The 13,494-nt window shown below is 45.6% G+C and overlaps 1 protein-coding gene across 1 annotated transcript in view; it reads right to left on the bottom strand.

Moving 5' to 3' along the window:
- The window catches only part of TECTA (tectorin alpha), a 103,917-nt gene that overhangs the window by 5,380 nt on the left and 85,043 nt on the right, over positions 1 to 13,494 (bottom strand). The window contains exons 20-23 of the mRNA XM_005857110.2: positions 11,677 to 11,840; positions 11,032 to 11,280; positions 6,126 to 6,288; positions 4,779 to 4,866 (exon numbers count right to left, since the gene is read on the bottom strand). Coding sequence (XP_005857172.1) covers positions 4,779 to 4,866; positions 6,126 to 6,288; positions 11,032 to 11,280; positions 11,677 to 11,840 — 664 coding nt within the window. The remainder of the gene's footprint in view (positions 1 to 4,778; positions 4,867 to 6,125; positions 6,289 to 11,031; positions 11,281 to 11,676; positions 11,841 to 13,494) is intronic.

The following is a 13,494-nucleotide window of genomic DNA, read 5'->3' as shown; positions in this document are numbered from 1 at the left end:
GGGGTGGGAACTGGGTGGAGGGGAGTTATGGTGGGAAAAAAGAGGAACCAATGTAATAATCTGAACAATAAAGATTTAATTAAAAAAAAGAGTGGTGAAAGCGGTCTCTCTCTTGGTGTGCTAGACTCTTGGGTTGATGGCAGGAGATGCGCTCCCTATTACCCACATGGCTTATGGCCATATGGGCCTCCACACATGGACTTTAATTAGCTGGGATGCTGAACCACTCTGACAGTAACGTGGAAAGGAAGCTCTGGACACTGGCCTGCTCCTGGAACCCCAGTTGCACCTTTTCCTGGACTGGCTTCTCTAAAAAAAAAAACTTTGATTCCACTAAAAAAAAATGGGCCAAGAAGGAGATCAGGCAAAGAGTGGTGAAAGTGGACATCCTTGTCTTGTTCCTGTTCTTAGGAGAGATGATTTTAGTTTTGGCCCATTAAGTATGATGTTGGCTGTAGATTTGTCATATATGGCCTTTTTCATGTTGAGATATGCTACCTCTATTCCCACTTTGCTGAGAGTTTTTATCAAAAATGGGTGTTGGATTTTGTCAAATGCTTTTTCTGTGTCTATTGATATGATCATGTGATTTCTGTCTTTCAATTTGTGTATTTGATGAATCACGTTTATTGTTTTGTGAATACAGTACCAGCTTTGTATCCCTGGAACTAATCCCACTTGGCCATGGTGTATGATCATTTTAATATACTTCTGGATCCAATTTGCTAATATTTTGTTGAGGAGTTTAGCATCTATGTTCATCAGGGATATTAGCCTATAATTCTCTTTCTTTGTTGTTTCTTTTTTTTTTAATATTTTTTTTTTATTGATTTTTTACAGAGAGGAAGGGAGAGAGATAGAGAGTTAGAAACATCGATGAGAGAGAAACATCGATCAGCTGCCTCCTGCACACCCACTACTGGGGATGTGCCCGCAACCCAGGTACATGCCCTTGACCGGAATCGAACCCGGGACCCCTCAGTCCACAGGCCGACGCTCTATCCACTGAGCCAAACCGGTTTCGGCTGTTGTTTCTTTATCTGGTCTAAAATTCAGGATGATGCTGGCCTCATAAAAAGAGGTTAGAAGTGTTCCTTCCTCTTGGATGTTTTGGAGTAGTTTGATGAGTATAGGTGTTAGTTCTCATTTGAATTTTTTGTAAAACTCACCTGTGAAGCATCTGGACCAGAGCTTTTATTATTATTATTTTTTTTATTGCTTCAATGTAATCAGTTGTTATTGGCCTTTTGGTGTTTTCTGATTCTTCCTGATTTAGTTTTGAGATATTGTAATTTTCTAGGAATTTGACCATTTCATCCACATTGTCCAGCTTGTTGGCATATAGCTGTAAATAGTATTTTCTTATAATTTGTATTTCTGTGGTGCTGGTTATTACTTCACTCTTTTGTTTCTGATTTTATTTATTTGGGTCCTCTCTCTTTGTTTCTTGATGAATCTGGCTAATGTCCACCAATCTTTTTTATCTTTTCAAAGAGCCAGCTCTTGGTTTCATTGATATTTTTGTATTTTTTTTTTAGTCTCTATGTCATTTATTTCTGCTCTAATCTTTATTATTTTGTTTCTTCTACTTACTCTGGGGTTTTCTTGTTGTTCTCTTTCTAATTCTTTAAGCTGTAGAGTTAAATAGTTTATTATTAATTTTTCTTATTTTTTGAGGTAGGCCTGTAGTGCTATGAACTTCCTTCTCAGGACTGCTTTTGCTGTTTCCCAGAGATTTTTGGTTGCTGTGGTTTCATTTTCATTTGTTTCCAGGAAGTTTTTGATTTCTTTCTTGATCTCATTGGTAAACCATTCATTGTTTAATAACATGCTGTTTAGCTTCCATGTGTTTGAATGTTTCTGGGTGTTTTTACTGTAGTTGATTTCTAATTTCATTCCACTGTGGTCTGAGAAGATGCTTGATATGATTTCAATCTTCTTGAACTTGTAGAGACTTGTTTTGTGTCCTAACATGTGGTCTATCTTTGAGAGTGACCCATGTGCATTTGAGAATGTATATTCTGAAGCTTTGGGGTGTAATGTTCTATAAATGTTGATTAAATCCATCTGATCTAGTATATCATTTAGACTCTGTTTCCTTGTTAATTTTTTGTCAGGAAGATCTATCCAGTGAAGTCAGCAGGGTGTTATAGTCCCTTACTATGACTGTATTGCTGTTGATCTCTCTTTTAAAGTTCTCTAGGTTTTTAAAAAATATATTTAGGTGCTCCTATATTGGGTGCATATATGTTTACTAGGGTTCTATCCACTTGTTGGATTGATCCCTTTAGTATTATGTAGTGACTTTTTTTTGTTTGAAGTCTATTTTATCATATATGAGTATTGCTATCCCACCTTTTATTTTGTTTCCATTTCCATGGAATTTTTTTTTCCATCCCTTCACTCTCATCCTGTGTGAGTGTTTTGTTCTGAGATGGGTCTCTTATAGACAGCATATAATTGGGTCATATTTTTGTATACATTCAGCTACTCTGTATCTTTTGATTGGAGCATTCAATCCATTTACATTTAAGGTTATTATTGATAGATACTTACTTATAGCCATTTTCATTCTTTATGCCTATCTCTCTCTCTCTCTTTCTCATTACAGAAGTTCTTTTAGCATTTCTTGCATTGCTAGTTTGGTGGTGATAACTCCTTTAGCCTTTTTCTTTTAATGGTCTGGGAAGCTCTTTATTTCACTATCTATTTTGAATGATAACCTTGCTGGATATAGTAATCTTGGTTTCAGATCCTTGCTTTTCATTACCTTGAATACTTCATGCCATTCCCTCTGGCCTGTAGAGTTTCTGATGAGAAATTAGCTGACATCCTTATGGGCGCTCCTTTGTAGGTAACAAATTGCTTTTCTCTTGCTGCCTTTAAGAGTCACTCTTTGTCTTTAGTTTTTGGCATTTTAATTATGATGTGTCTGGGCGTGGGACTGTTTGCGCTCTTGCATGGGACTCTCTGTGCCTCCTGAACTTTTGTGACATTTCTCTTTACCAGGTTAGGGAAGTTTTTGCCATTATTTCTTCAAACATGTTCTCTATGCCTTGCTCATTTCTTCCCCTGCTGGCACTCCCATGATGCAAATATTGTTATGTTTCATGTTGTCCCACAGGTCCCTTAAGCTTTGCTCATGTATTTTAATTGTTTTGTTTGTTTGCTTCTCTGATTGAGTGATTTTTTTTTCTATCTTGTCTTCTAATTCACTGATTTATACTTGGCTTCCCTTAATCTGTTGTATATTCCTTCCAATTTGTTCTTTATTAGTTCTATGTCAATCTTTATTCCCAACTGATCTTTTTTCAGTTATTATATCATTTCTCATGCTGTTGAGTTTCCTTGCCATCATTATTCTGAACTATATATCTGATAAATTTCTTCTCTTCATTCCATTTAGCTCTTTTTCTAGAGAATTCTCCTGTTTTTTCACTTGGGGCTTGATTTTTTGTCTCCCCATTTTGGCTGCCTGTTTGGGTTTGTGTCTATGTATTAGATAGATCTGCTTCTACTCCCAATATCTAGTGCAGGACAACGTCAGACACTATTTGTGACTGGTCCTGAGTACGCTGTTTGGAGCTATCACCAATCCACAGCTTGTGGCTCCCTCTGCTGGGGCTGGGTGCCTTTGGAAATGACCAAGATGTGCTTTTCCTAACCCTGGGCCAAGAAGGAGATCAGGCAAAGACTCAAAGCTTCTAGAGATCTGCCTCTGCCTGCAGTCTAGTCTTGATTAGTATCAGGATATTGACCATGGAGTGGGGTGAGAGGTCTTCCAGCAGGGTTGGGAATTGCCTTTTCCCCAGGTCAAAACTGCCTAGATAGCCAAGGTCCACCAGAGAAAGATGTCCTTCACAGGGTGCAAGAATGACTCAGCACAGGAAACTCTGTTGGTTGCCCTCCGAGCTCCAACCCCAGATCTCCCAACCCTAGACTCTCCTCACTCAGCTTTAGTCTACTTTGCCCTCCCTCTGCTGGAGCCCAACGTGAGTGGCTGCACATGAAATTTTGTGCATTGGCCCTTTAAGAGGGTGCCTGCATTTCTAGCTGTCTCTCTCAGGCAGACAGCAACCCTGCTGCTTTTCACAGCCTGATGTTATGTGGACACCGTTATCATTTCTGATGCTGTGGGCTGGGGTGCCTAGCTGGGGGTTTAGACCCCAAGGTTCTCAGTGGGAACTCCCACAGCTGAGACATCCCTCTGGAACTTTAGCTGGTGTCTGAAGGAGTCTAGCCAGCCCTTTTGAGCCTCTGCCCTTCCTATTAGACTCCATGTGGTCTCCTCTTTCCGTCCTTAGTTATCAGGGTTCTCTCCAGCTAGTCTTCAGTTGATTTTTCAGGGTGGTTTTTCTATAACTTTAGTTGTATTTCCAGTTTGGTCCTGGGAGAGTGTCAGTGTACCTTCCACTTACTCTGTTGGCATTTTTGAATCCCATATAAAATTATCAACTTAAAATTCAACCTGTTATATTTGGTCAAACATGTAATTAACTGACCCATAATGCATTGGCAGGGCCAGACCAAATGATTTGAAGGCCCACAGGCCAGATGTTCCCCACCCCTGCTTAAAAGAGAGGGGAGGAAAAGGAAAAGCCCAGTGTGATTGTGAGTTTTTAATAGTCAAGAAAAGGGTTTCATCATGAAGTGGGCAGTATCTTCAGCTCCTCATTCACTAGATTCACATTACAGGTGACGCGCAGACAAGAGTTGCCTCAGGCCTTCCCCTCCCCTTGTTTTAATGATTTATAGTGTGTTTTAGGAAACATACATACTTTTTCTCCTAATGGGTCCCACTGAAATGATCTGTTCTTTAGGTTCTTTGGTATATTCTGTGGCAATCCTGGAATTTTGTGGGCAATTCTGAAAGACAGAACACCAGGGGAAATTTTACACGATCAGGCTGGTATCTCTTTTCCACCATGTTTCCACCTCCCGAGGCAGTGGTTGCAGCCCCGAGCACCATCACTGTTCAGATTAATGTGCCCAATGCCTTCTCGATCACAGAGCCCCCGGACTCTAGGCTCTCTGTTGAAGAGACTTAAATGTATTCTCCGCACTAGAATTAGGTGCATTCCTGGGAATGAGGAGTGCTGTATCTCATCAGACACTAATTATGCAGCAGCACGTGGAAGAAGCTCTGACTATAATTCACATCTCAATTTTGTAAATATGGGGTAAGCAGGAAGCTGGAGTGTTAAAGGTTAGGGACCAGTGCAATAAAATCTTAGTGACATTAGCCATACAGGTAGGAAATACACCTGGCGTGGAAGAGAGGATTGGTTTGTCACCTCATCCCCCTCGCCCTTCCAGAGCCTCAGGCCCTGGCATGGCTCTGGATGAGCGGCAGGGCAATCCCTGGCTAAGGAACACCTAGATGGCCTGGCAGGTGTGGCTCAGTGGTTGAGCACTGTCCTATGCACCAAGAGGTCACAGTTCGATTCCTGGGTTGCGGGCTTGATCCCCAGTAGAGGGCATGCAGGAGGCAGCCAATCAATGATTTTCATCATTGATGTTTCTATCTCTCTCTCTGTCTCCCTTCCTCTCTGAAATCAATAAAAATATATTTAAAAACTATAAGTAAAGAATAGCTGGATAAAGTGCATCTTGAACCAGGAGTTTGCTTCTCAGTGGAGTGAAGGTTGGCCCCAGTGTCCACCTCAGATTCAGGTGACCTGGCTCCTTGAGACTCTGATGCAGGTGTTCTCAAATGGGCCGCCTTTGCCCCCAGGGGCCAACTGGCAATGTTAGGAGACATTTTGGGGTGTTTGAGCTGGAGGAGCTACAGGCATCTAGGGGGTAGAGGTCAGGGAAGCTGATAAATGTCCGACGATGCACAGAACAGTCTCCACCCAAAGAATGATTTGGTCCAAATGTCAGCAGTGCCGGGTTTGAGAGACCCTAACCTGGTGTCACACTGGACAGGTGGACACTGCGGAGACAGAGGGGTCAGTGGCACTGTTCTGCTGTGTCCTCTCTCTCACTGTCTCCCCAGAGGTGACTGCTGCTTGCAAGCCCCCGAGGACTTCCAGGGGCCGTGAGACCTGAAGGACCCTGAGGAGTCACATAGACCCTGGCACGTGTGACCCATGTTGGGAGATGGGGCAGCGAGATTCACTCACTATTTTGCAGGAGTACTTCTCCGAATCGCAGAGTGACACTGCACAGTGAAGATGGACTTCATCATAATCCCCGATGAACTTGAAGACTGTGACGTGAAAGCGGCAGGTGAGGGAGACCCCATTCTCCTCGATGCCAATGGTGTTGTCTTTAATGTTCTGACACCTATTCAGAAAAAATACCTTTGCTTCTTATTTTCATACTAGAGGCCTGGTGCACAAATTCGTGCATGGGTGGGGTCCCTCTGGGTGGCCTGCAGGGATAGGGCCAAAACCTGCAGTCCAATGCCACCTGCTGCTCCCACTCATCCTGGCCCCACTGTGCCTGCCGTGGGCTCCCGCCCAATCAGTCCTGATCAGGAAAGGCTCGAACTGCCACAGGAGCACTCGCCAGCCAGGAGCCCTGTGTCTGGCGCCCTCCCAAGGGGAGTGGCCTGCGGGATTGGGCTGAAACCAGCTCTCTGACATCCCCCAAGGGGTCCCAGATTGCGAGAGGGCACAGGCCAGGCTAAGGGACCCCACTGGTGCACAACTGGGCCAGGGAGGGACCGCAGGAGGGTTCAAGGGCATGTCTGGCCCATCTTGCACAATCCCGATTGGCTGGACCCCAGCAGCAAGCTAACCTACCAGTCAGAGCATCTGCCCCCTGGTGGTCAGTGCACGTCATAGCAACTGGTTGACCAGTTGACTGTCTGCCCCCTGGTGGTCAGTGCACATCATAGTGAGCGGTTGAGCAGCCTTAGCATATCATTAGCATATTACGCTTTGATTGGTTGTTCAGTTGTTCTGCCGTTCGGTCTATTTGCATGTTACCCTTTTATTATATAGGATTTCATATAAAACCATTGTAAATTTGTAAAAATGCCTTTGCATGTGAAAGTGACCTCTGGATTGTGTGGGTTTGGCATGTATGACCACGTCCTCATATTTATATCGTTTGTTTTAAAAACATCAAATAGCACCTCCAATTAGGACCCTAACTGCATCTAAAAACAGAATGACTGTGGGGATGGAACTCAGTTTCCCTACGTTTCAGCTTCTTATGCTGCTCCCTCACACTGCTGTGGGCTATGATATCAGGTTAACAAACTCAAGGTTACTTCTGTATGTTCTTCACCATCCATTTTGGGAGGAGCCCCTGATTCAACCCTGTTGGGAGTTCTTCCCACACTGAGACTTGCAGCTGAGATAAAGCCGTCAGGGATGAGCGGGAGCACTGCTCGGAGGCAGGCAGCCTCTTCTCTCCTCCGGTGGCACTGACAGCGGGAGCCGCCCTCGGGCCCGCAGATCTTGCCTCCGGGACTTAGAGTTCCCCAAATGTTCAATCTCATGCCCCGGGTCTTCTCACGTCATGTCTGCCCACCTGGGAGTCTCTGCAGCTCATCCCGCTCAGCACCTGCTCTTCCTCCCACACCAGCCTAGGCTTCCCTCCTTTGTAAATGTTCCCTCCCGCAGCGGCCAGGCAGGAACAAGGGGCTGCTCCTGGTTGGCCAGTAGCGCTGCTGAGCCCCTGGAGTGCAAGAATCAAGCTATGCCCCCCAGGGTGCCTCCCTCACGCACAGGGCATGCGGAGTCTGCGCTGGACGCAGGAATTGAAGTGACGCATTGTGCTGCGTGGCCCAGGGCGGCTCATTGGAGCTAAGAGGTTCTTTACATGATAAAGATACAAGGGGGACTCTTTCCTTAGTTGCCTTCCCCCAGCACACAGAATTAACTAACTCAATAGGAGAATTATAAACGAAAACAGTTCTTCACCATCCCTATACCTATTCAGTTTTTTACTCAGGCTTCAATGCAATAGTTTCTTAAATGCGCTGAAACAAAAACTTGCTAGACTGTTTCTTGTCACTGTTACTATGTGAATAATCTAAGTTGGCTCAAAGATTCTAAAACAGTCATAGCCCTGATATGCAAGCCCCTCCCGCTTAACCAGACCCCCAGCTACGAGAGATTACTTAGGTTTTGGTCTCAGAAGAACATGGAACCGAAGGAAGGGGCCCAGGGGAGCAGAGCTGGGCTGTTTGCGTGCTGCCTGCGTGTGAGCCAGTCAAGCTCTAGAATTCTCTGTCCACCCCGAGGAGAAAGCTCCCCAACCCCTCCCCCCCCACCCGCCTAGGCACCCGGAGAGGAGCGGGAGTGACTTGCATGTACCCAGGCTACTTTCCGAGTCACTGATGGACACTGGCGCCCTCCCTGCGCTCCGCCAGCCGGAAGGAACAAGGACTCCTCAGAATTCTTATGAGCCCATTTTGCTGCTCATTCACTCAGCCCTGAGCATCACGTTTCATGCAAGTTCGCTGGAGACACACACACCGCTAACCAAGGTCAGGGGACTCCTGAACTAAAATTCTCCCATGTGGCAGAATCCCTGTATGCCCAGTCACAGCTCAAGTCCCAGGCCTTCATGGAGACCCTGGGGAAGCCGAGGTTTAGGAACACGCTCACTTGCCCACTCCCCCTCTTGGGGTCAAGTCTGTTAACTCCCTTTAAAAAATGCTCAGTGCCACAGCGACCTTCAGAGGAGGCACAAGCCACATCACCTGGATCTGCATTTGGTTGTGGCTCGGATCTCAGCCTTTCATTATGGGAAGGACCATGACAGGGAGGGGGAGACGAGGAGGAAGGGAGAACAGTGACACTAGCCCGGGCATCTCGGCCTGCAGGACACCAATTGGTTACCAAGTCCTTCCCTTTGCCTAGAAGAAGCTGGAAACCAATTCAGAAAGTCAAGTGCCTCAGTGAGATCTTTCCTGAAACTTCCACATCACGCCTGCGAGCCCAGCCACGGCCACGCCCAGCCAGTGGGGTTGGCTGTGTACCTTCCTCCTCTGAGCCTGTTGCATCTGCAAAGCTGTGGCTTTTTATTGTTTGTCTGCCCAGACCACACCCTTCTGCTGATGAACCATTCCCAACCTTAAAGCTGATGCACATGCCCCCCTCCCCCATGGTGCTCCCCCGAAGCCGGCACCTTGGCATACGGAATCCTTGAAGGTGAGTGAGTCTGAGAAAATGGCAGAAGCAGGAAGGTCACCCTGACTTTCTCCCTGACCCTTTCCACCTGAAACAAGTCGTAAAACCTTCATGGGAGAGGTGCCCCCTGACACCCCAAGGAAAGGACCATTCTTATCTCTGAAGACAAAGGGACTCGGAGGAGAAGCTGAGCAGATGACACTACAGTCACTTCATGCCTGGCCGGTCCCTGCTCCCTGCCTGTCCCTCCAGCCCAGCATACAGCACTCAGGTCCAACCACTGCTGTGGGTCTTCATTCCCGTACTGAAGGCTCCTGTGTCACATAAAACTTGTATTAATTACATTATGAAACTTTTTTCTGCTAATTTGTCTTTGTTTTCAGACCCACCAGGTGACGTCATGCTGCATCCCTGCAGACACAGGAGAAGCGTGATCCCGGGAAGGCTCCCCATGCTCTCCCGGGAGCCGGGGAGTGGGGCTCGGGCGCTGCTGTGGGAATGTGAGTCTAGGGTGGCTAGTGTCCGGCAGGGGAGACAGAGATGGACAGAGCCAAGGGACAGAGTGAGGGGGAGGGTGCGGCAGCATCCGCCCGGTCCAATCGTCCCTGAAGCCGCATCCACGGCTGGAATTGGTTTTGTGATGATTAAATGCATTGTTTTTGGGGGTTTTTTGCATAAGCTACTTGGAATTGGTCTCTCCTACATCTAATAGAAAAAGAAGTTGGATTAATAAGTCACCTGCCTTAAGGAGGATTGTATTAGGGGATGGAAATGTTCTAACTAGTTCATGGTGGTGCTCGTACTCCTCTTGTAAGGTTACAAGCATCATTGACTGTTACACTTAAAGCAAATGCATTTTAGTGCATACACATTACATATGCAATCAAGCTATTAAAAAAGAATTACTGCTTGACACAACCAGTGTTTTTAAAAATTAAGATAATTATTATTGTTGTTGGATCTATAGTCTTCGTTTTTTCATTCATTCAATAAAATTTTGTTTCATAACCATTATATTTCAGAAAATATACTAGGTGCTGGGCATATAGTGGTGAGTAAAAAGAAACTCTTTGATTTTATAGGCTATTATTCTAATTCTTTTTAAATTTTAATAGATGTCCTAGTCACTTTCAGTTATTCTCCTTACATTCTTTCATTTTCATATAATTCACATTTATTTCAAACTGAAATTTAAAGTAGTGAGGACAGACCCTCTGATCACATGGAGAATATATTTGTAGTTAATGCCATGTGGACTTGGGGATCTACCAGCAAACTGCCGTGTGACTTTAAGCAACTTTCTTGCTCTCACTAACCTTGAGCCGTCTCATTCATAAAATGAGGCTTCTCACATCTACCTTCCAGGTTGTAGTGAGAATCTGATAGTTCGTGGATGCAAAATGCTGGCCTTGTAGGAAGTCAACAAGCATTAGTTCCTATTCCCTTCTCTAAACTATGGCATAGGCTCAGTGGAATGCTACGCTGCTGTAAAAAAGAAGGAATTCTTGCCATTCGCAGCAGTATGGATGGACCTGGAGAGCATTATGCTAAGTGAAATAAGCCAGTTGGAAAAAGTAAGTATCACATGATCTCACTCATTTGTGGAATCTAATGGACAACATAAACTGATGAACAAAAATAGGTCCAGAGACATAGAAGCATGGAACAGGCCATCCAACCTCAGTGGGAAGGGAGGGAGGGCTGCTGGTGATTAAGAGATCAACCAAAGGACTTGCATGCATATAAGCATAACCAACGGTCACAGACAATAGGGGGTGAAGGCCTGGGCTGGGGTGGGGGCAGGCTGGGAGAGGTCAATGGAAGAAAAGGGGGACATCTGTGGTACTTTCAACAATAAAGAATTTTAAAAAATAAAACGTGGTGTAGACTAATGTTACAGTGAAGGCTCCGAGGCTGTGCCTGGTGAGAGGCTACGCACCCTTCTTCAATGATGAAGTATCGGAGTTTGTCATTGCTGTCGCGTGAGGGTGTGGCATAGCACTTGTTCAGCGTCAGGATCAAATGGGTGGCATCAGCTCCGACCACAAAGACCCCGACGTACAGCACGTCTCGCGTGGTCAGCACCACCTCGCCCTGGCGGTACGGGTGCTTGTAGGAGGCATTTTTGTAGAGCGCCATCTTGGTGGTGAAGCTGCCCTCTTGGGTTGGAACGGTCAGGTTAATGACACTGAAAGGGAAAAAGACCACGAGGCAGGGGGCCCCGGCAGTTATGTTTACTCAGTTACCTGCCACTTCTCCACCTGAACATGCAGAGGGAGGCAATGCAGGCAGCAGTGGGGTCCAAGGCTGCACTGTCCACATGGTCCCCTCCAGGCACGTGTGGCCATGAAATCATCGTAAATTACCATCAGTCCTCAGCAGCCCCCCCCCCCCCCGGCCCAACAGCTACTGTGCTGGATAGGACAGACAGAGAGCATGCCCCGCACTATAGGAAGTTTCACTGGGTGGTGCCACTCTCAGGCAGGAAGTCAGATACGGAAATAGGGACTGTTCTTCCTCGTGCTTCAGAGCTCAGAGCTGGCTGGTACGATGGCGCTCCCTTACCCACCGGCCGCAGCCTCACCTCAGCATGGGCTTCACCACCGAGTCCAAGGAGATCTTGATGTCCAGCTCGTAAGCACACGAGAACTCCACGTTGATGGTCCGGTCCCTGGTGATGATGTTGCCCGTGTTGTTGGCGCTTTCTATCCAGATTGTGTTCTTGTACATGATGTGAGTGCCATTGGACTGCAGAGCAAAGGGGGTCAGAGAGCGTTAAATCTGGGAGGAGCCCATGGCTTGCATTTCAAATCCATGTCCTGAAGTGGAGAAATGGCTTCATTTCATACACCCCTACGAGGCCAGTATAAATCAGTATGGAGGTAGCCTCCGCATTTACTGCAAGTACTACAATAGATGCCAGCAGCACCCTCCAGTCAGACATCCTTGATGCCCACAGAGGGTGAGTTCATGAATTCTGGCTACAACCAGCCCCAGTTTCTCTGGGCACCCAAGCAGGGGGCAGCATGAAGCACTGCCAGCAGCAGGTCACGTAAGTCTTCTTTTAATTCTTAATTCAAAATCTCTCCTCCACCAAATCCTTTCCCAGACAGGCCCACACGAACCAAAATGAGCAAATGCAACTTCCTCTTCTTACTCCTTTCTCTCCCTGATAGAAGTGTTAACAACTCGTTATGAACAGAAAGAACGAAAGCACAGACAACAGGAGGGAGAGAAGCAGCAAGAGGCTATGCTAACCTACAGTGGGGAATCCGACACCACAGCTGGAGCCCGGCTGCATTTCTCTCTCTTTTTTTTTGTCTTATTTTTTCCACTTTATTTTTTTTAAATCTTTATTGTTCAGATTATTACAGTTGTTCCTCTTTTTCCCCCCAATAGCTCCCCTCCACCCGGTTCCCACCCCACCCTCTGCCCTTCCCTCCCCATGTGCTCATCCATAGGTGCACGATTTTTGTCCCGTCTCTTCCTGCACCCCCCACACCCCTTTCCTCCCGAGAATAGTCAGTCCACTCCCTGTCTATGCCCCTGATTCTATTATAATCACCAGTTTATTCTGTTCATCAGATTATTTATTCATTTGATTTTTAGATTCACTTGTTGATAGATGTGTATTTGTTGTTCATAATTTGTATCTTTACCTTTTTCTTCTTCTTCCTCTTCTTAAAGGATACCTTTCAGCATTTCATATAATACTGGTTTGGTGGTGATGAACTCCTTTAGCTTTTCCTTATCTGTGAAGCTCTTTATCTGACCTTCAATTCTGAATGATAGCTTTGCTGGATAAAGTAATCTTGGTTGTAGGTTCTTGCTATTCATCACTTTGAATATTTCTTGCCACTCCCTTCTGGCCTGCAAAGTTTCTGTTGAGAAATCAGCTGACAGTCGTATGGGTACTCCCTTATAGGTAACTGACTTTTTTTCTCTTGCTGCTTTTAAGATTCTCTCTTTGTCTTTTGCTCTTGGCATTTTAATTATGATGTGTCTTGGTGTGGTCCTCTTTGGATTCCTTTTGTTTGGGGTTCTCTGCGCTTCCTGGACTTGGAAGTCTATTTCTTTCACCAGGTAGGGGAAGTTTTCTGTCATTATTTCTTCAAATAGGTTTTCAATATCTTGCCCTCTCTCTTCTTCTGGTACCCCTATAATTCTGATGTTGGTACGCTTGAAGTTGTCCCAGAGGCTCCTTACACTATCTTCGTATTTTTGGATTCTTTTTTCATTTTGCTTTTCCGGTTGGGTGTTTTTTGCTTCTTCGCATTTCAAATCTTTGACTTGATTCTTGCGATCCTCTGGTCTGCTGTTGGGAGTCTGTATAATATTCTTTATTTCAGTCAGTGTATGCTTAATTTCTAGTTGGTCCTTTATCACAACATCGAAGGTCTCA

Source organism: Myotis brandtii, unplaced genomic scaffold (assembly GCF_000412655.1).
Source record: "Myotis brandtii unplaced genomic scaffold, ASM41265v1 scaffold1074, whole genome shotgun sequence".
In the NCBI taxonomy this organism is placed as follows: domain Eukaryota; kingdom Metazoa; phylum Chordata; class Mammalia; order Chiroptera; family Vespertilionidae; genus Myotis; species Myotis brandtii.
Note: the sequence above shows the minus strand (reverse complement) of the source record. Positions and strands in the feature narration are given on the sequence as shown.